The 23,406-nt window shown below is 37.2% G+C and overlaps 1 protein-coding gene and 1 long non-coding RNA gene across 4 annotated transcripts; one reads left to right on the top strand and one right to left on the bottom strand.

The window, feature by feature from the left end:
- Window positions 1-3,517: 3,517 nt before the first annotated feature.
- On the top strand, window positions 3,518-3,865 carry LOC122054092. Its single transcript, XR_006132555.1, has 3 exons — window positions 3,518-3,555; window positions 3,640-3,728; window positions 3,824-3,865. It is a non-coding gene; the product is annotated as an uncharacterized LOC122054092 (long non-coding RNA).
- A 16,522-nt stretch (window positions 3,866-20,387) lies between these two features.
- Window positions 20,388-23,023, bottom strand: LOC122052618 (putative disease resistance protein At3g14460). Of its 3 annotated transcripts, none has more exons than XM_042614230.1 (3): window positions 22,787-23,023; window positions 22,326-22,637; window positions 20,388-22,236 (listed from the first exon to the last, which is right to left on the bottom strand). In XM_042614230.1, the coding sequence occupies exons 2-3, from the start codon at window positions 22,605-22,607 to the stop codon at window positions 20,608-20,610; spliced, it is 1,911 nt and encodes a 636-aa protein (XP_042470164.1). In that variant the 5' UTR covers window positions 22,608-22,637; window positions 22,787-23,023; the 3' UTR covers window positions 20,388-20,607. The 3 variants fall into 3 exon arrangements, with proteins under 3 accessions (XP_042470164.1, XP_042470165.1, XP_042470166.1); XM_042614231.1 differs by having other exon boundaries at window positions 22,326-22,629; XM_042614232.1 differs by having other exon boundaries at window positions 22,326-22,623.
- Between the last annotated feature and the right edge of the window lie 383 nt (window positions 23,024-23,406).

Raw genomic sequence — 23,406 nt, 5'->3', positions numbered from 1 at the left:
CAATAGCACCACGCCTCGCAAGGATACGATCCGCGACAAAAATAGAATTTTACATTTATCGATCCTATATTCCACGAAAGAATGTACATATAATCAAGATCGAACAAAATATAAAATCCTAAATCTAAATATAGCTCCTACTGTATTTTATAATACAATCATGCACACACATAAAATGTCCTCACTACAAGAAAAATGTCATTCAACAACACTCAAACGACAATGGTTTTATACCAAACCGTTGTCTTTTTACCTTTTAACAACGGTTTTAACAAAAACTGTTGTCTTTTAGTAATTTTTTTGGCCTATGACAACGGTTTTTAAAAACCGTTGTCTATTTATGTTTTTTTGGGGATACAACAATGATTTTTAAAGGGTACGACTGTTGGTTGCTACTCGGAAAGCCTAGAGGTTCCACTGTACAAAAATTTTGTACAAAGGTCTGAACCTTTTCCTAGCTACCATGTGTTCTTTTAAATTAAATTTTGGATCGCCTGCGGAACTTAACACGTTTGATCCAAAACTTAATCTATTTGTTCTTTTAGGTTTTGACTTGGATCTCCTGCGGAACTTAACACGTTCGACCCAAGTCACCTTAAGTTATTAATTCCATTAAATATTAATTTCCATAATCGGTTCCCAGTACTGACGTGGCGAGGCACATGGCCTTCTTGGATATGGGAGCAACCACCACCGACTAGACAAAACCTTTTATAGAAAGCTAATATTTAATTTCCTAAAATAACTTTAGGTTAACCGAAAAGAACAATCAAATCACAAGGAAAAGAAAAACAAAAGAACACTATATCGAAAACAAATTCGAAACTCTAGAATCGTATGCCTCTTGTATTTAGTATTATTTCCAAAAATAACTAGTATGATGCGGAAAGAAAAATTACTAGTTATACCTTTTAGAAAAACCTCTTGATCTTCTACCGTATTCCTCTTCTAACCTCGGACGTTGTGTGAGCAACGATCTTCCGAGATGAGAACCACCAAGCACCTTCTTCTTCCTTGCAAGTTTCGGCCATCAAGACTTCTTCTAGGATGAAGAGGTTCGGCCACCACCACCATGCTCCAAGGGATGCTAGAAACAAAGCTTTCTTTCTCTCCTTCTTCTTCTTCTTCTCTAAACTTGATCCGGCCACCATATGAGTCTCCACAAGAAGGATGAGGTTCGGCCATCAAAGAGAAGAAAGGAGGAGAGGATGGCCGGCCACACCAAGGAAGAAAAAGAGAGAGGAAAAATAATAGAGTTGTTCGCCATGAAGGCACCTCTACCCTCTCTTTTATAATCCTTGGCCTTAGCAAATAAGGAAATTTAAATAAAAATTTACTTAATTCTTTTGCCATTGATAAGGAAAATTTATTTAATTAAAAATAATTTTTTTCTCATCAACAATGTGGCCGGCCACTTTAAACCAAGCAAGGGAAATTTAATTCAATCAAGAATTAAAACTTTCCTAATTTGTTTCCGGAAATTTTATAAAAAATTTCTCTAATAATTTTCCCTTCATGATGGTCAATAAAAAGGAAATTTTATAAATTAAAATATTTCTTTTAAACATGTGGATAAAAAGAAAGTTATCTTTAAAAAATTAAAATCTCTTCCAATCTACAAATAAGGAAAGATATCTAATCTTTTCTTAATCCTTGTAGAAGCTTTATAAAAGAGATATTTAATTTTTAAACTCTCTTTTAAATCATGAACATGATTAAAAGAAAAGTTTTTACCAAAATTAAAATCAACCTTTTAATCTACAAATAAGGAAAGAGATTTAACTCTTCTCTTAATCTTTTGTAGAATCTTATAAAAGGAAAGATTTAAAAAATTTTAAACTCTCTTTTAAATCATGTTATCCACATGAGAAAAATTTTAAAAATAAAATTCCTTTTTATTTTAATAGGGCCGGCCACCTAAGCTTGAGTTCAAGCTAGGGCCGGCCACATGAATTCACCCATGAACCAAAACATGGCCGGCCCTAGCTTGGTCTCCAAGCTAGCTTGGCCGGCCCCCTATAGGATGGGTAAGAAGGTGGGTATAGGTGGGTATAGTACTCTATAATTAAGAGGCTACGATAGGGACCGAGAGGAGGAATTGGTTTTGGTCTCCCGATAAAATTAAGCATCCCGTGTTCGCCCCGAACACACAACTTAATTTTATCAATAATAATTCATTCCACTAGAGAATTATTATTGAACTACCGCACCAATCCCAAATTACATTTTTGAGCTCCTTATTATGAGTGTGTTAGTCTCCCTGTGTTTAAGATAACAAATGTCCACTAATTAAGTAAGTTACTGACAACTCACTTAATTAATATCTAGCTCCAAGAGTAGTACCACTCAACTTCATCGTCATGTCGGACTAAGTCTACCTGCAGGGTTTAACATGACAATCCTTATGAGCTCCTCTTGGGGACATTCTCAACCTAGTATCTCTAGGACACAGTTTCCTTCTATAATCAACAACACACACTATAAGTGATACCATTTCCCAACTTATCGGGCTTATTGATTCATCGAACTAAATCTCACCCATTGATAAATTAAAGAAATAAATATCAAATATATGTGCTTGTTATTATATCAGGATTAAGAGCACACACTTCCATAATAACCGAGGTCTTTGTTTCTTTATAAAATCAGTATAAAAGAAACGACCTCTAATGGTCCTACTCAATACACTCTAAGTGTACTAGTGTAATTATACAGTCAAGATAAACTGATACCTAATTACACTACGACCTTCTAATGGTTTGTTCCTTTCCATTTTGGTCGTGAGCTACTGTTTATAATTTATAAGGTACTGATAACATGATCCTCTGTGTGTGACACCACACACCATGTTATCTACAATATAAATTAATTGAACAACTACATTTATCACAAATGTAGACATTTGACCAATGTGATTCTTATTTCTAGATAAATGTTTATACCAAAAGCTAGGCTTTTAGTATACACTCTAATAACGACAACAGTTTTTTAAAACTGTTGTCTATGTGCGCTTTTTTGGGATTACGACAACGATTTTTAAAAACCGTTGTCTATTAAGTGTTGTTAAATGCAATTGTTTTTTCTTTCGCCACTTTTTCTCCTTCGTCATTTGTCTGTTTTACGCCTTGTTTTTTTCTGTCTCTTTCCCAAAACCCTACTCTTCGCCGACTCCTCCTCACCGCCCTCTTCGTCGCCTCCCTCCTCACCACCCTCTTCATCGCCTTCTTCGCCGCCTCCCTCCTCACCGCCCTCTTCGCCTCCTCCCTCCTCACCACCCTCTTCGTTGCCTCCTTCCTCACCGCCCTCTTCGTCGCCTCAACTTTCAGCCTCGCCACCTCCTCCTCGCGGCCTCTACTTTCAACCATCTTCACCGCCTCCTCCTCCTCAAGCCTCGACCTTTCTCGTCCTCCTCCTACTCCTCGTCTTCCTCTTTCTCCTCTCTCTGGGTTTGATTCGCTTCGGAAATGGCAGCATCACTCCAGTCGGCAGTGTTCCTCTCAAATCATATTGATCCGCACAGGCGTCTCTTTGCATCCCTTGCGAGATCTCTTCCAGGTTTTTTTCCGCCTCTTTTACGAATCAGATAACTATTACTGATTTGGGATATGAAGATATGACGATTGTTCCTTTGGCACTCAGGAACGAAAGGAAGCATCTTGGTTGTTAGATCCGATGGAAGGATCTCCGGTAGGCTCAGTGGAAGGAATTTGATCACAAATGCCGTTGCAGTTGAGTGTTGTTTCATTCTTACTCGTCCTTGTAAATCGATACAATATGTCTCGTTATTTACTTACATTTCTGTCTCTTCTCTTGCATGGGTTAGACGAAGGCCGATACTCCTACAAGTTCCACCGACTCTAAACCTGGGTAAGTTTCTTCTCTTATGCAGTGCTGTTTCTTGACAATTGATTTTTTTTTGAAATTGCAAAGGATTTCTCATGTTGAGTTGTTATTTTCTAAATTCATTTGTGGATTGGAAGAGACGTAGGACAGGGAGTTGTTACTCATTATAATCTTGGCCCAATCTGGAACATTGTGTTTATAATAGCATCCACTGTGTAGTGTTTCCATGTCCCTTTTCCTTGTTGAAACTTTTATCCAGCAGGACGCTAGTATTTTCTAACTCATATAAACATTTATTTGTTGAAGCTTCTGCTATTGTCAGAATTCTTGTTGATCAAAATCAATGGTATTTTGGTGCAAGTTACTCCAAGTATCTGTTGTCAGATTTATAAAGTGTTCTTATAATGTTGAAAGAAAAATTTATAATGTGGACGTAGGAAGTTTTAGAATATTTACTGAACTAGGGTGGAATCTGGAATTTAATTAAATGCATCATCATGTAAAGATGCTGATAAAGTGGACATGATTAGTCAGATCAGTAGAGCTTCTGGTGTGTACAATCGTTGTATGTCATATCTTAATTTGCCAACTTTATACTTATAAAATGTAAGATGGAGTATGCGCCAAAGGATGATATGTTTGCTTGTTTGTTGCTTTAGGCTTGTGAAGGGCATAAAGATACTGTTGCTTTACATTTGATTTCATCATGCCAGAAGTTTTTATTGTATGAACATGGAACATTAAAGTCCTTGAATGGCTAAGCACGCCAATGAATATTAAATTCTACAACAATTTTTGCAGTGTGATTGGTCCAATTGTTTTTGGACACAACAAAAACAACTAATGATCAACTAATGCTCTTCACTCTTCAGTCCTTACTAAAATGATTAAGATATTCTAAAGTTAGATTTCAGCCTGATGAAGAATATTCTTTGTGACTGTACAATAGTGCAAGCAGAGCAATTAAATGTGCTAGTTGTTGTAAGATTTTTACTGAAAATGTGTGATAATACATATAGTTTGTCAGGAGTAGGTTTATTTGCTAAAATCACTCATTTTACAATTTAACAACATTTAGGAAGTGCATTTCTTGGTGCTCTAGCATTATGTTTAGGCAAACTTATGGAATTAATTTCTATTTTTTTATCTAACAGAAGTGTTAAGTAATTATCTTTACAACCTTTTATTCTTGGACTTTCGTTTACAAAGCCGGTTAGCAATAAAGCTTATCAAGTGTTTAATTCTTTTAGTATTTATTTCTTGATTGACCATAAGTTATGATGTAGGTTATTGAGAACATGTCTATACAAGTCAATGTACCTGCTCTAGCAATAGAAGAGGTAAAAACATCTTTTGGAGTTGTCTTTTAGTTTATGGTAAAAACAGTTTCGAGTCACTGAAATACAATGGTTTTGCAGGTTGCTCCATTGGTCGTCTCAGATGCGGCTATGCTTGCCCCTGAGGAGATTTTTCATGGAAAAGGAAACATCAAAGAAGAGGCAGAGTTAACAAAAGAAGAGAGGAAAAGGAGACGGACCAACCAGAAAAGAAGATTTCGAAGATTGAAAGGTATCCTTTATTCGCTTATATTTATGGTTCTGCTTATTTTCATGCTTGTCTACAATCTGTGCATAATGGTCAAAAAAATTAGTGGCGAACTTGTGACAGACATGATCCACCACTTAGAATTACATAGTTCTTGTGCACAGGATTGCATAATTTCATTCTGCTCTTTTTAGGTGTCCTCAAGAGTATTGGGAAGAATGCCGACAAGCTAAAAAAATGAAGAGACTTTAATAAATTAAGGAGCACTAGGAGCTGCAATCCCTCCTCTTCACCGACATCTAAGTAGAAAATCTTGTGTTATATTGTTCTACCTTTGTTTTAATAGTGTTATCATTTTGTTGGTTGCTTATGAAATTTTGTTGGTTGCTTATGAAATTTCTTCAGAATGTTATAAATATTATTTTTAAATGTTAAAAAATTGTATATTAAATTTTATTTTGAAATTTAGTATTTTGAATGATTTATAATATTAGAAAATTGTGTATTAATTTTTTTTTATTTTTTTTCTAAAAAAGACAATGGTTTTTCACCGTTGTCGTAGATAATTTAAAACTGTTGTTGAAGACCCTGTTATTAAAGGTAGACGCTCAAAGACAACGATGAAAAACTGTTGTCTTTGAAGGAAAAGACAATAGTTTTTCACCGTTGTAAAAAATATTGTCTTTGCCTTCAAAGACAACGGTTAAAAACTGTTGTCTTTGGCCACCCCTTTTAACAACACGGCCTTTAACAACAGTTCAAAATGGCCTACGACAACGGTGAAAAACCGTTGTTGTTTGACTTTTTTCTTGTAGTGCCTTGACATGTCCAAGGGTCCAATCACACACAAACACAACACATAGCCATAATAGTTGGAGCCTACAACCACAGAGTTAATCTATTTGTACATCCAACTATTAACATGCATTAATTATGTATGACATGTGCATAATTAAACTAAATACCAAACACAATGAGGCAAACCCTAGCTCTGATACCAATTGTTGGTTGCTACTCGGAATATCATACATGTTCCACTATACAAAAATTTTTGTACAAGTATCGAACCTTTCCTAACAAACCTATTGTGTTCTTTAGAAATTAAGCTTGGATTGCAAACAGAACTTAACATTATTGATTCCAAGTTTAACTTATCTGTTCTTATAGGTTTAGACTTGGATCGCAAACGATACTTAACATTATTGATCCAAGTCCACCCATGTTACAAAGTTGATTAAATATTTATTTATAAGATCGGCTTCCAAGACAAAACGTAGCGAAGCACTAGGCCTTCTTGGGTATGGGAGCATCCACCATTGCCTAGGAAAAGCCTTTCAAAGAAATTCAATATTTAATCTCCTTATAGTAACCCTAGGTTTAACCACTAAGAACAATCGAATTACAAGATCGAAAAAAAAGAAACACAAAATCGAATCATAAATTTGAAACCTAGAATCCCTAGCCTCTTGTGTTTGGTATTTCAAAATTCATATAAAGAAAACTAGTATGATGCGGAATAAAATTACTAGTTATACCTTTCTTTGTAAGTAACAACCTCTTGATCTTCTATCGTATTCCTCTCCTTATCTTGGACGTCGTGTGGGCGACGATCTACCAAGATGAGAATCACCAAGCCTCCTTCCTCTTTGCAAGTTTCAGCCACCAACCTCCAAGCTCCAAGGGATGCTAGAAAAAAGCCTCCTTTCTCTCCTTCTTCTCCAAGTAATATCTGCCCACCAAAAGGACTCCAAGAGAAGGATGCATGAGCCACTAAAGAAGAAGAGAAGAGGAAGACTTGGGGCTGGCCACACCAAGGAAGAGAGGGGAAGAATAGAAGAGAGTTGTTTTTTCATAAAGGCATCTCTTCCTTCTCTTTTATATTCCTTTGTCATGGTAAATAAGGAAATTTAATTATAATTAAAACTTTTTTATTTTCCTTGCCATTGAATAAAAAGGAAAACTTAATTAAAATTTCCTTTTAATTCATGCTATGGCCAGCCACAGCATCAAGCTCCAAATAAGGAAAGTTTTAAACACAAAATTAAAACTTCCTTATTTGTTTCCGGAAATTTTAAAAATAAAATTTCTTTTTTAAATTCCCTTCATGGTTGGTTATAAAAGGAAACTTTTATAAATTAACATCTCTCTTTTAAACATGTGGATGGTTACAAAAAAAGAAAAATTTTCGCCAAAATTAAAATATTCATTTCAACTACAAATAAGGAAAGATATCTAATCTTTCTCTTAATCTTTTGTAGAAATCTATAAAAGAAAATATTTAAATTTTATCTCTTCTTTTAAAACCATGACTTCCACATAAGGAAAGATTTTAAAATAAAATCTCTTTTATTTTATATGGCCGGCCACACCAAGCTTGGGCTCCAAGCTAGAGCCGACCACTAACTTGCACCCCTTAGCCTTGATTTGGTCGGCCCTAGCTTGGGCTCCAAGCTAGCTTGGCCGGCCACCTTAAGGTGGGTAAGAAAGTGGGTAAAGGTGGGTATAGTACTTTATAAATAAGAGGCTATGATAGGGACCGAAAGGAGAAATTGGGTTTGGTCTCCCGATGAAATTAAGCTTCCCGTGTGTTGGTTGCTACTCGGAAAACCTATAGGTTCCACTGTACAAAAATTTTGTACAAAGGTCTGAACCTTTTCCTAGCTACCATGTGTTCTTTTAAATTAAATTTTGGATCGCCTGCGGAACTTAACACGTTTGATCCAAAATTTAATCTATTTGTTCTTTTAGGTTTTGACTTGGATCTCCTGCGGAACTTAACACGTTCGACCCAAGTCTCCTTAAGTTATTAATTCCATTAAATATTAATTTCCATAATTGGTTCCCAGTACTGACGTGGCGAGGCACATGACCTTCTTGGATATGGGAGCAACCACCACCGACTAGACAAAACCTTTTATAGAAAGATAATATTTAATTTCCTAAAATAACTTTAGGTCAACCAAAGAGAACAATCAAATCACAAGGAAAAGAAAAAAAATAAAAGAACACAACATCGAAAAACATATTTGAAATTCTAGAACCTAAGCCTCTTGTATTTGGTATTATTTCCATAAATAACTAGCATGATGCGGAAAGAAAAATTACTAGTTATACCTTGTAGAAAAAACCTCTTGATCTTCTACCGTATTCCTCTTCTAACCTCGGACGTTGTGTGGGCAACGATCTTCCGAGACGAGAAACCACCAATCACCTTCTTCTCCTCCTAGCTAGGTTCGGCCAACAAAGAGGAAGCTTCACCAAGGAAGAAAATCAAAACACTAACCAAGCTCCAAGAGATGCTAGCTTTCTCTCCTTCTTCTTCTTCTTCTCCGAGTAGTATCCGGCCACCACAAGAGCTCCAATGGAAGAGAAGGGTTCGGCCACCACAAGAGGAAGAGAGGGAGAGGATGGCCGGCCACACCAAGGAACAAAAGAAGGAGAGAAATAATAGATGTTGTGTCTCATGAATGCACCCCTACCCCTTCTTTTATATTCCTTGGCCTAGGTAAATTAGGAAATTTAATTACAATAAAATTTCCTTAATTTCCTTGACATGATTTAATTGAGAAAAATAAAATAAAATTTCCCAAATTAAAACCAATGGCCGGCCACATCAATGAAGGAAAAAAATTAGACAAGTTTTAATCAACAATTAAAACTTCCTAATTTGTTTCCGGAAATTTTAAAAATAAAATTTCTCTTTAAAAATCTCTTCATGGTTGATAAAAGGAAATTTCTATAATTTTAATTTTATCAACATGTGAATAATTTTAAAGAGAAAATAAAATATCTCACCAATTTACAAATAAGGAAAGAGATTTAATCTCTTTCTTTAATCTTTTGTAGATCTTTTACAAGAGAGATATTTTAATTTTAATTCTCTTTAATAAATTATTTCTTCCACATAATAAAAATTAAAATTAAAATTCCTTTTTAATTTAATTTGGCCGGCCCCCACTAGCTTGGGTTCAAGCTAGGGCCGGCCACCCAATATTATACCTAGGTCGGCCCTAGCTTGTTCCCAAGCTAGCTTGGCCGGCCCCTATTGGGTGGGTATAGAAGGTGGGTATAGGTGGGTATAGAACTCTATAAATAAGAGGCTACGATAGGGACCGAGAGGAGGAATTGGTTTTGGTCTCCCGATAAAATTAAGCATCCCGTGTTCGCCCCGAACACACAACTTAATTTTATCAATGATAATTCATTCCACTAGAGAACTATCATTGAACTACCGCACCAATCCCAAATTACATTTTTTGGGCTCCTTCTTATTATGAGTGTGTTAGTCTCCCTGTGTTTAAGATATCGAATGTCCACTAATTAAGTGAGTTACTGACAACTCATTTAATTAATATCTAAGTCCAAGAGTAGTACCACTCAACCTTATCGTCATGTCGGACTAAGTCCACCTGCAGGGTTTAACATGACAATCCTTATAAGCTCCTCTTGGGGACATTATCAACCTAGTATCTCTAGGACACAGTTTCCTTCTATAATCAACAACACACACTATAAGTGATACCATTTCCCAACTTATCGGGCTTATTGATTCATCGAACTAAATCTCACCCACTGATAAATTAAAGAAATGAATATCAAATATATGTGCTTGTTATTATATTAGGATTAAGAGCACACACTTCCATAATAACCGAGGTCTTTGTTTCTTTATAAAGTCAGTATAAAGAAACGACCTCAAATGGTCTTACTCAATACACTCTGAGTATACTAGCGTAATTATATAGTCAAGATAAACTAATACCTAATTACACTACGACCTTCTAATGGTTTGTTCCTTTCCATTTTGGTCGTGAGCTACTGTTTATAATTTATAAGGTACTGATAACATCATCTTCTGCATGTGACACCACATACTATGTTATCTACAATATAAATTAAATGAACAACTACAAACAAATGTAGATAATTTGACCAAATGTGATTCTTTATTCATAATGAATGTTTACAAAGCTTAGGCTTTCAGTGTACACTCCAACAATCTCCCACTTATACTAATGACTAAGCTGCCATATCCATACATCTGATTCTCATTCCCTCCACATGCCGATCGAAAGCTTTCGCCGGAAGGGCCTTAGTGAAAGGATCTGCCAGGTTATCCGCTGATGCAATCTTGGCGATGACAACTTCTCCTCGCTTCACGATATCTCGTATCAGATGGTACTTGCGCTCTATGTGTTTACTTGCCTTATGAGCTCGTGGTTCCTTCGAGTTTGCAACTGCACCACTATTATCACAATAAATTGTGATGATTTTGGGCAAACCAGGAATCACATCTAAGTCCATTAGAAAGTTCCTGAGCCATACTGCTTCTTTAGCTGCCTCAGAGGCTGCTACATACTCAGCTTCCATGGTTGAGTCCGAAACGCATTTCTGCTTAACACTCCTCCATGAAATGGCTCCACCTCCTAAAGTAAACACATAGCATGATGTAGACTTACTATTGTCCCTATCTGATTGGAAATCTAAATCTGTGTAACCCACAGGGAGCAGATCGTCTGCTTGGTAAACTAGCATATAATCTCTAGTCCTTCTCAGGTACTTTAATATATGCTTTACCGCAGTCCAATGTCCTTGTCCAGGGTTACTCTGATATCTGCTAACCATGCCCACGGCAAAACAGATATCAGGTCTCGTACATAGCATTGCATACATTAGGCTTCCTACAGCCGAAGCATAAGGAACTGCTTTCATGTCCTCTATCTCTTTTGATGTCTTCGGAGACATCTCTTTAGATAGAGCTATTCCATGCCTAAAAGGTAAGAAACCTTTCTTGGAATCCTGCATGCTAAAACGAGCAAGGATTGTATCTATATATAAAGCTTGGGACAGACACAACATTCTTTTCTTACGATCCTTTATAACTTTGATCCCAAGAATGTGTGCACAATCTCCTAAGTCCTTCATATCAAATTGTTTGGACAACCATACCCTTACGTCTGATAATACCTTGACATTGTTGTCAATTAACAAAATATCATTCACGTATAGTACAAGAAATACCACCACATTTCCGTTACACTTCTTGTATACACAAGACTCATCCGGACACTGAATAAATCAATATGACTGGATTACTTCATTAAACCGGATGTTCCAAGACCTTGAAGCTTGCTTCAGTCCATAAATGGACCGATTGAGCTTGCACACTAGATGCTCTTTGCCTTTTTCAATGAACCCTTCTGGTTGCTTCATATGGATGTTCTCTTCAAGACTTCCATTAAGGAAAGCTGTCTTGACATCCATTTGCCAAATCTCATAATCCATATGAGCAGCAATGGATAAGAGTATCCGGATAGACTTAAGCATGGCTACCGGTGAAAAGGTTTTCTCATAATCGATTCCCTCTTTCTGAGTGTACCCTTTCGCAACAAGCCTAGCTTTGAAGGTTTCTACCTTCCCGTCTGTCCCTCTTTTCCTTTTGTAGATCCACTTGCATCCAACGGCTTTTACACCATCAGGTGGTTCTACAAGCTCCCAGACCTTATTAGAGTACATAGACTCTATTTCAGAATTCATCGCCTTTTGCCAAGATGCTGCATCTATATCTTGGAGTGCTTCGTCATATGTCCGTGGATCAAGTTCATGTTTACCCGGGATCAAGTCCGAAGACTCTCCCAAAAACATGAATCTTTCAGGCTGCCTTACAACCCTCCCACTACGACGGGGCACTGTCTGTGGTTGTGTATCATGTGTGACACGTGTTGCAGTCTCTTGTGGTACTTCATCTTGTACTGTTGGTACTAAAGTAGACATGTCCTCTCTTAGTTCTTCTAAAACAACTTTACTACTGGGCTTGTGATCCATTATATAGTCTTTTTCTAAAAACTGGACATTGGTGCTAACAATGACCTTCTGGTCTTTAGGACTATAAAATAAACCACCTTTCGTTCCTTTGGGATATCCTACAAACACGCGAACTTCTGTACGAGATTCTAACTTATCAGCATCTGGTTTCAGCACATGTGCTGGACTACCCCAAATCCGAATATGTCTTAGACTGGGTTTTCGCCCATTCCACAATTCTATGGGAGTAGAAGAAACCGATTTAGAAGGTACTAAGTTCGGAACGATACAGCTGTTTCCGAGCATATCCCCAAAACGAATTTGGTAATTGAATAACTCATCATCGATCTAACCATCTCCATAAGAGTCCTATTCCTTCGCTCGCTACACCATTCGGGTGTTCCAGGTGTGACAATTGGGATTGAATCCCACCTCGATAAGTAATTCCTAAACTCTCCTAAGAGGTATTCGCCACCACGATCGATCGTAGTGTCTTGATACTTTTACCTAATCGCTTCTCCACATCAGCCTTGTATTCTTTGAACTTATCAAAGCACTCGGACTTCGCGCATTAGATAAATGTATCCGTATCTTGAATAATCGCCCATGAAAGAGACAAAATATTCAAAACCTCCTCTTGCCCGGACAGACATACACAAATCAGAGTGAACCAATTCTAACACTTCTTTGGCTCTATACCCTTGGCCTTGAACGACCTTTTGGTCATTTTACCTTCTAAGCGAGATTCACAAGTTGGAAAATTTTCCAACTCTAATGAACTCAAAGTCCATCGGCTATAAGCCTCTGAATCCTACTTAAGTTAATATGACCAAGCCTTAGATGCCAAAGATATGCTTGGTTCATTTCTGAAGGTTCTTTTCTCTTATTTGAGTTAGAAGATGAATTATAAATTTCCATGTTTTGCTTTGTGGAAGAAATTGGATTTAAAGTATACAAATTGCCAACTAATGCACCAGAACAGATAATCACTTTATTTCTTTTAATAACTACATCGTTACTGAAAGAAACTGAATATCCATCTAAAAACAGTTTAGAAACTGAAATTAAATTCTTTCTAAAACTGGGTACATAAAGACAATTTCTTAAAATCAAATTTCTATTTCTACTAAAAGATAAGTAGACATCTCCCACTGCAACAGCTGCCACCTTAGTAGCATTGCCCATGTAGATGGTAATCTCTCCCGGGTTTCCTGGAACCCCTGCAAGGAATTGCAGACATGATCAGTGGCTCCCGTATCTACACACCAGGTGCTGGTAGATAACACCGCTAAACATGTTTCAACAACTAGAGCATGAGATATACCTTTGTTTTGGTTCCTACGAGGACAGTCTGCCTTCCAATGTCCTGCCTGCTTGCAGATGAAGCACTTGCCCTTCGGCTTCTTCACTCCAGCTTTAAATCCCGTACTCTGAGATTTATTCACTTTCTTTGCTGAGCCAGCTTGTTTCTTCTTCTTCTTTCCTTTCGGTTTAGAAGTAGAACCATTTTCAGCAAAGTGAATTTGAGAATTGTGACGAAATAATCCTTCTGCTGCTTGAAGTTCTGTCAGTAGTTCCCCTTTATTCATATTATAGTTCAGGCGGAACTGCTCAAAACTTCTAGGTAGCGTTTGGAGGATCATATCGATCTGGGTTTCCCCATCAATTTCTCCTCCAAGGATCTGTATCTCGTTCAGATAAGCCATCATCTTTAGGATATGATCCCTTACAGGAGTACCCTCTTGCATGGTGGCTGTCATTATCTTTCTCATAGCTTCTTGTCTAGAAGCCCTATCCTGATGACCAAAGAGTTCCTTGAGATTGTTCATAATATCATAAGCTGTTGGTAAATCTTGATGCTGATGTTGCAATACATTTGACATTGAAGCCAAAATGTAACACCGCGCCATCTCATCTACCTTTACCCATTTCTTATGATATTCAATCTCCTCTTGGGTAGATTCACCAGTAGGTGCATCAGGACAAGGTTCAGTCAGTACAAATTTATAGCTTTCAGCAGTCAGAACAATGTCCAGGTTCTTTTTCCAATTTATGTAATTAGGTCCAGTAAGTCTATTTTGTTGAAGTATGATGGACAGTGGGTTGAAAGTCATCCTAAGAATCACAAATAACTTTTGGTCAGAACTCTAAATTTAGAATAATATTGATTCCTCAAACAATACTATTTTAAATTAACCAACACCTTATAACACCGTGAATTTTGTATGCCACGTTAGTGTGGACGTATACAAATTCAACATTTGTAAAAGGAGGGTTTTAACCCATTAATTTTATTATCTTGTCAACCTAACTATTTGACAAATAAAATTAATAGTTGGTATTATTTGGTCACACAAATAATAGTAGTGACTCCGTTGGGGAGGATACTATTAGATGTGTCTAAGTGTATACCATTACTTGACACTAAGTCCATTAATAAGATTATGCCCCTTCCGTTGGGGAAGATCACACGTTCTTAATTAATTTCCTATAGTCATCCAAAAATGGAAGTCTGTTCTAGTGATCCACAAACAAGCTCATCCGTTATGGAGGAAGGCACTCAGAGCCAACACGCAAGTTTGTTTGTATCACTTACAAACCAGTAATGGAGACCATGGGATTTATTTAAAATCCCTCTCCCACTTAGTTATTTATAAATGAGGAATTTTAACTATGCTAGCCTACTAAACTTGTAAACTAACATGCACACACAGCATAATATAAAAGCAATAAATAGAAAATTTAATTTTCAACTATTATGGCTTTTATCTCTAGTTGTTCTCCGTGTGTTGTCATCCTAAGCTGCTGCCATATTTGGCTACCGCCACCGGGTCTAGCTGTCGCGTCCATCTTGCTCCTTGTTCCGCTGCGCCTCTGGTCCTTAGAAGGTTCCACGCTTTGCAAGATTCGATCCGCGACATAAATAGAATTTTACATTTTTGATCCTATATTCCATAAAAGGAATGTACATGTATCTAGATCAAAAATAAAATCCTAATAAAACTAAATACGCCTCCTGTATTTTAATACAATCATGCACACACATATAAATGCCCTTGACATGTCCAAGGGTCCAATCACACACATAATAACTAAAAGTCATAATAGTTGGATCCTGCATCCACAAAGTTAGCACATCCTACTATTAACCTGCCTAAATTATGTATGACATGTGCATAATTAAACTAAATACCAAATACATAGAGGCAAAACCCTAGCTCTGATACCAATTGTTGGTTGCTACTCGGAAAACCTATAGGTTCCACTGTACAAAAATTTTGTACAAAGGTCTGAACCTTTTCCTAGCTACCATGTGTTCTTTTAAATTAAATTTTGGATCGCCTGCGGAACTTAACATGTTTGATCCAAAACTTAATCTATTTGTTCTTTTAGGTTTTGACTTGGATCTCCTGCGGAACTTAACACGTTCGACCCAAGTCTCCTTAAGTTATTAATTCCATTAAATATTAATTTCCATAATTGGTTCCCAGTACTGACGTGGCGAGGCACATGGCCTTCTTGGATATGGGAGCAACCACCACCGACTAGACAAAACATTTTATAGAAAGATAATATTTAATTTCCTAAAATAACTTTAGGTCAACCAAAGAGAACAATCAAATCACAAGGAAAAGAAAAAAAACAAAAGAACACAACATCAAAAAACATATTCGAAATTCTAGAACGTAAGCCTCTTGTATTTGGTATTATTTCCATAAATAACTAGCATGATGCGGAAAGAAAAATTACTAGTTATACCTTGTAGAAAAAACCTCTTGATCTTCTACCGTATTCCTCTTCTAACCTCGGACGTTGTGTGGGCAACGATCTTCCGAGACGAGAAACCACCAATCACCTTCTTCTCCTCCTAGCTAGGTTCGGCCAACAAAGAGGAAGCTTCACCAAGGAAGAAAATCAAAACACTAACCAAGCTCCAAGAGATGCTAGCTTTCTCTCCTTCTTCTTCTTCTTCTCCGAGTAGTATCCGGCCACCACAAGAGCTCCAATGGAAGAGAAGGGTTCGGCCACCACAAGAGGAAGAGAGGGAGAGGATGGCCGGCCACACCAAGGAACAAAAGAAGGAGAGAAATAATAGATGTTGTGTCTCATGAATGCACCCCTACCCCTTCTTTTATATTCCTTGGCCTAGGTAAATTAGGAAATTTAATTACAATAAAATTTCCTTAATTTCCTTGACATGATTTAATTGAGAAAAATAAAATAAAATTTCCCAAATTAAAACCAATGGCCGGCCACATCAATGAAGGAAAAAAATTAGACAAGTTTTAATCAACAATTAAAACTTCCTAATTTGTTTCCGGAAATTTTAAAAATAAAATGTCTCTTTAAAAATCTCATCATGGTTGATAAAAGGAAATTTCTATAATTTTAATTTTATCAACATGTGAATAATTTTAAAGAGAAAATAAAATATCTCACCAATTTACAAATAAGGAAAGAGATTTAATCTCTTTCTTTAATCTTTTGTAGATCTTTTACAAGAGAGATATTTTAATTTTAATTCTCTTTAATAAATTATTTCTTCCACATAATAAAAATTAAAATTAAAATTCCTTTTTAATTTAATTTGGCCGCCCCACTAGCTTGGGTTCAGCTTAGGCCACCCAATATTATACCTAGGTCGGCCCTAGCTTGTTCCCAAGCTAGCTTGGCCGACCCCAATTGGTGGGTATAGAAGGTGGGTATAGGTGGGTATAGAACTCTATAAATAAGAGGCTACGATAGGGACCGAGAGGAGGAATTGGTTTGGTCTCCGATAAAATTAAGCATCCCGTGTTCGCCCGAACACACAACTTAATTTTATCAATGATAATTCATTCCACTAGAGAACTATCATTGAACTACCGCACCAATCCCAAATTATATTTTTGGGCTCCTTCTTATTATGAGTGTGTTAGTCTCCCTGTGTTTAAGATATCGAATGTCCACTAATTAAGTGAGTTACTGACAACTCATTTAATTAATATCTAAGTCCAAGAGTAGTACCACTCAACCTTATCGTCATGTCGGACTAAGTCCACCTGCAGGGTTTAACATGACAATCCTTATGAGCTCCTCTTGGGGACATTATCAACCTAGTATCTCTAGGACACAGTTTCCTTCTATAATCAACAACACACACTATAAGTGATACCATTTCCCAACTTATCGGGCTTATTGATTCATCGAACTAAATCTCACCCACTGATAAATTAAAGAAATGAATATCAAATATATGTGCTTGTTATTATATTAGGATTAAGAGCACACACTTCCATAATAACCGAGGTCTTTGTTTCTTTATAAAGTCAGTATAAAAGAAATGACCTCAAATGGTCTTACTCAATACACTCTGAGTATACTAGTGTAATTATATAGTCAAGATAAACTAATACCTAATTACACTACGACCTTCTAATGGTTTGTTCCTTTCCATTTTGGTCGTGAGCTACTGTTTATAATTTATAAGGTACTGATAACATCATCTTCTGCATGTGACACCACATACTATGTTATCTACAATATAAATTAAATGAACAACTACAAACAAATGTAGATAATTTGACCAAATGTGATTCTTTATTCATAATGAATGTTTACAAAGCTTAGGCTTTCAGTATACACTCCAACACCGTGTTCGCCCCGAACACCCAACTTAATTTCATTAATAATAATTCATACCACTAAAAAATTATTATTGAATTACCGCATCAATCCCAAATTACATTTTGGGCTCCTTCTTAACATGAGTGTATTAGTCTCCCTGTGTTTAAGATATCGAATATCCATTAATTAAATGTGTTACTGACAACTCACTTAATTAATATCTAGCTCCAAGAGCAGTACCACTCAATCTTATCGTCATGTCGGACTAAGTCTACCTGCACGGTTTACATGACAATCCTTATGAGCTCCTCTTGGGGACATTATCAACCTAGATCACTAGGACACAGTTTCCTTCTATAATCAACAACACACACTATAAGTAATATTATTTCCCAACTTATCGGGCTTATTGATTTATCAAAATAAATCTCATCTGTTGATAAATTAAAGAAATAAATACTAAATATATGTGCTTGTTATTATATTAGGATTAAGAGCACACACTTCCATAATAACAGAGGTCTTGTTCTTTTATTTAGTCAGTATAAAAAGAAACTATCTCAAATGGTCCTACTCAATATACTTTTAGTGTACTGGTGTAATTTTATAGTCAAGATAAACTAATACCAAATTACACTATGACCTTCCAATAGTTTGTTCCTATCCATCTTGGTCGTGAGCTACTGTTTATAATTTATAAGGAACTGATAACATTATCTTTTATGTGTGACACCACACAATGTTATCTACAATATAAATTAAATGAACAATTACATTTAACATATAAATGTAAACATTTGACCAATGTGATTCTTTATTTCATAATAAATGTTTACAAAAAGGTAGGTTTTTAGTATACATTCCAACATTTTAAAGGTGGTGTAGCTACTACAATATTATAGCAACTACTACTTAATAACTACAATACATTGTAATAACTAGTGTGTAGTAGTTGTTACAAAGTATAGTAGTTATTGTGTGGTATTGTATTATAGCAGCTATTGTACTGTTGTAATAGCTACTGTACAGTTATAGTAGTTACTACACAATTATAACAGCTACTGCACATGATGCGGTGATAAGGAGAGTTCCACCCCACAGAGGGTCATGGCCACGGTGGACGTCAAAGTTAAAGAGGTCAACGTGTCAACGTCATCAGCCGATCGGGCGAGCGGGTCACCTGACCGGGAGGAGAAAGGCCCGATCCGACATCACCTATAGCTCAGTAACCAGCCGAGCACCCGACGCTCAATAAAGGAATAAGCCACCAAGGGAATGCGAAAGACATGCCGAACGGCTACCCCATTCGGACTTACAACAATACTTAGGATAGAACAGCGAAGCGAGATTACAATCGAGCAAACCACACGCAAACAGCAATACTACGGCTGAGCGACGATCCCGCTCAATCAGACGACAAGCTCATCAGCTGGACAATGGAAGTAACGCCCGAGTGACTATCCCGCTCAGTCGTGTAGCAGACTTATTAGTCGAACAGACAGGAAAGACTCGAGCCGAGCGGCTCTCCTGCTCAGCCCAATAAAAGACACATCACACTAGTTAGTGACATCTTTTTGGGTGCTAGTGCCGCTGACAGGCGGCATGGTCGGTGGTGTGATCAGATAGAAGATCGTACGACGAAAACTTCCACTGTCACTTCAGAGATATACTCGGCTTGTTAAGGTATTGTTCCAGGGACACTTTACTGACACGTATTTTCAAGGAAAGCTTTGAGAAGCGTGCACGCTTTCGGAAGCGTGCACGCGCGCTACAGGAGTTCCATATAAAGGGGGTCCAAGCTTCAGCGGAGGTATGTGCATTACTGTTGTTGCTACTGTTCTATTACTTCCTTACTCCGTTGCTCCATATTCATCGCCGATGACTGACTTGAGCGTTGGAGGGTCAACGCCGGGACCCCTTCCCTGACTCGACACTGACATAATTGTGGTTGCAAGTCCAAGTGGAGTCTACACGCGGTTATCAGGAACGTCACATCCCCAGCTTCCGTCTCTTCGACTTTCAAATAGGATCGTTGTAGAAACTATTGTATTGTTGTAGCAGCTACTACACCGTTATAGCAGATACTGTACCGTTATAGCAGCTACCGTATTATTGTGCAACTACTACAATATTATAGCATCAATACTACAATGATTGTTGCATGTAATAATAGGAGAGAAGACATAATTTTATTTTAATTTAAAAAGAAAGAGAGAAAAGTTGTTGCATGATGATAAAGATTTAAAAAAATAAATTTGGGCCGCGTCATAACTGGCTCAGTCTACTAACTGGCTTAGACAACATATCATATATATATATATATATATATATATATATATATATATACACTGGCTCAGTCTACTATGGAAGGTTATTCTACCATTCATCTGCCACTATTTGATGTCCTCCTTTTGAAAAATGATACTGGTGGAGAAACCCATCACTCAAATTTCTTAAATAGATTTGATTGATACAGAATACATTGAATCTGAAAAGAGCGGATGGTGAAGCAATAAATCGCAAAGCAGAGCAAAACCAAACAGAACAAACTTGAGCAATATGCTAAACTAAACGATTCTCAGAAGAACTCAATCAGAAAGTAACAAAAGGCTTAATTGGCATCATCCAGGAGTGTTTTCAACATGCATGATAGAACATAGAAATTTCAATAACTTACACCACATTAAACAGGAGAGCATAGAACAGAAATTAATAGAACCGCGAATAAGAGTAAGACAACACCCAGCTAAATGATGAAAGTACCGAAGTAGCTGACTCAGGTGGTGTGCCATAGAGCAAGTTCAGCAGTTACGGTACTAGATCAGATAGATCTTCTATATTTTCCAAGCTGCAGTGCCGTTGGATCAATTTATTAATGTCATTGCTCACCAACAAATAATTACAACCATTCCACAGTTTTAATTTGTATTTTCCCAAAATTGAATTGGATAGCTTGGGCAACTCCTGCTGATTTTTTGGGAACTGAAGGTACCGCAGATATTTTAAAGTGCCAACTGTCTCTGATAAATTCGTTGGAGGCAGGGGAAGCACCAAGAATCGCAGGAATTCTAATTTTTCTAGTACTTTCTCAAGATATTTCAAGAAGGTCCTTTTATGATCGGGGATTGATAAACCACCCACAATTACAAGGCTGCGCAATTTGCTATTCTTTCCCAAAGCTTTTGTAGCCTCGACAAAATTATTAGCATTAATATACAAATGACGAGTGTGCGATGGGATTTCTGTATCCTCACATCCCCTGATTTCCTCCTCGAGTCTGAGAAATTCTCCATCTGATATGTATTCTGCAAGCTCATGCAACACATGATGGAACACGTACCTACCATTTGTTCTAGTTGCATTCACTAGAAATGACCTTTTTGAGAAATCATCAACGTAGTTTGTTGTCTTTGATTCAAAATGCAAAAAGCCCAGACCAATCCAAATCAAATTCAATTCCTCTTCCTCAAATGGATAGTTCCTAGGAAATAGAGCACAAGAAAGATAACATTGCTTAAGACGCTCAGGTAATTGTTCATAACATAATCCCAGAATCGATATGATGTCACCATCCCTTCGATCGACTATGCAAAATTTGTTATGAGAAATTGAGTTCCAGCGTGTTTTATTTAAAGAACACTTCAGCTCGCGTCCAACCTCCACTGCAGCCAAGGGCGAGCACCCAAATTTGTTAGATATATTTCGGCCGACATCTTCCAAGACTGAGTGATGACTGGGCGTACTATTGTGGCCGAATGCACACTCTTTAAATAATTCCCAATATTGATCCTGCTCTAGGACGTCAAGATTTATTGGCAAGTCTGAGTCTATCATATTTGCTGTTCTTTCAAACTGGGTGGTAACAATAATTTTGCTTCCTTGTTTTCCGCAGTTAAACAGAGGCCAATAGAAATTATCCCAGTTGGTTGGGAGCTCCCGCATATCATCCAACACCATAAAAAACGTTTTGCCCTTCATTCTGCTTTCAAATTTGCTTTCGAACTCATCAAGAATCTCTGGAGTGTTAGTACTATCATTTGTTTGAAATAAAGAGATAATTTTTTGGTATAATGAGCGGGGGCTGGGTTTAATTTTAATGTCGGGCGTAGTAGGGTTGCACAGTAAGACCCACGCCGTTACCTCAAATTTTTGTTGCACCTCTGGATTGTTGAAGACAAGTTGAGAAAGAACTGTCTTGCCAATGCCTCCTGGGCCAACTATAGACTGAAGAGAGAAGTTTTTGCTGGAGTTAGTAGATTGATCACTTAGTAGCCAATTTTCCAGTTCGTTTATCTGCGTTGTTCTTCCTCTGATGGATCTGGACATGAGATAGGTGGTTTTCCGCCAAGTTGGGATTTCCTCTCTCTTGTTCAACCCTTGAAGGAAATCTTCAATCTCATTAGTGAGTCGTTGAAATTTCTCAAGAATCTTATCTATCTGTTTTTTTTAACATCAGAGATTAGTGAAGAAGAATTAGCTAAACTTGAATAGTTTGAATAATTGAAATTGTATGTATATTTACTAACCTGTCTCTCGTCCAGCTTATGACTGTAAATCACATCCTCGGCATCGTAAATAACATCCTTGAATCTCCGTAACCAGTCTCTAAAATAAGGGACGTCTGCCTGCCAGTTGCCGATTTGGGCATTTTCGGCCATTTTTCCGATAGCATAGAGTCTTTGCTTTAGCCGATTTAGCTGGTCGGACATACGCTGGTTCCGAAGAAGATGGGCCGAGTTTATCAACTTAGTCATCAATGGAGTCGCCATCCATCCTACTATTGTGATGATTATCAAAATAGGATCCATGTATTGGCTTCGAATCCTGTCCCTAACAAACTTGAATATGGAGATTGAATACAAACAGCAGCAAAAGAGAAAATAACAGAAAGCTATAAGTGATTACTGACAAAAAGAAGATAAAAACTCAAAAATTCCTAAATTTATTTGCAGAAGAGAAGAAGATCGTATTGTCTGCTTTCTCTCACCTTGTCACCCACTAGAGAGGGTTGAGGCTCTCGATCAAGAACGCAAGGTAGGTTTTTAAGAACAAAAATAATATAAATAAGTAAAACGATGCCAAGAGGGACGGGGGCGGATTCAATCCAAAAAAGACCAACAAATGGCCTGGATTATGCCCGATTATAGCTTAAACTTGGTGTTTGGTAGGATATTGGAAAATTTGCCGAACATGTGGCATATGTGATGGGGCGGAATCCGATCAAAAGTCATGCTAATTCAAGTCACGGTGGATCAAATATATCCATAAAAAAATTAGACACAATCTAGATGAGATTTGGTCTGATTGAGCCAGCTCAACATACACATCTCAAAAATTCGAGTTTGATCCAGGATAAATCAGCTATTACGTCTCGACCTCAGCTACCGGCATCATTCTGCTTCAATCTCAGTTCCCAACATTCTTCATAATTCAGTCTCAGTCACCTATTTATTCTGTCCATATCTCGGCCTTAGCATCAAACATCTCCTATCCTCATATCCAACATTTGTCCGGACTCGATTTCAGTTGCTGATATCCACCATGCCTCTGTTTCAGATCTCAGCAGCCAGTCTCGGCCTTAGTCGTCGACATCCTCTACGTCCTTAT

The sequence above is a fragment of the Zingiber officinale genome, chromosome 3A (genome assembly GCF_018446385.1).
Source record: "Zingiber officinale cultivar Zhangliang chromosome 3A, Zo_v1.1, whole genome shotgun sequence".
NCBI lineage: Eukaryota > Viridiplantae > Streptophyta > Magnoliopsida > Zingiberales > Zingiberaceae > Zingiber > Zingiber officinale.
This window is presented reverse-complemented; position numbering and strand designations above follow the sequence as displayed.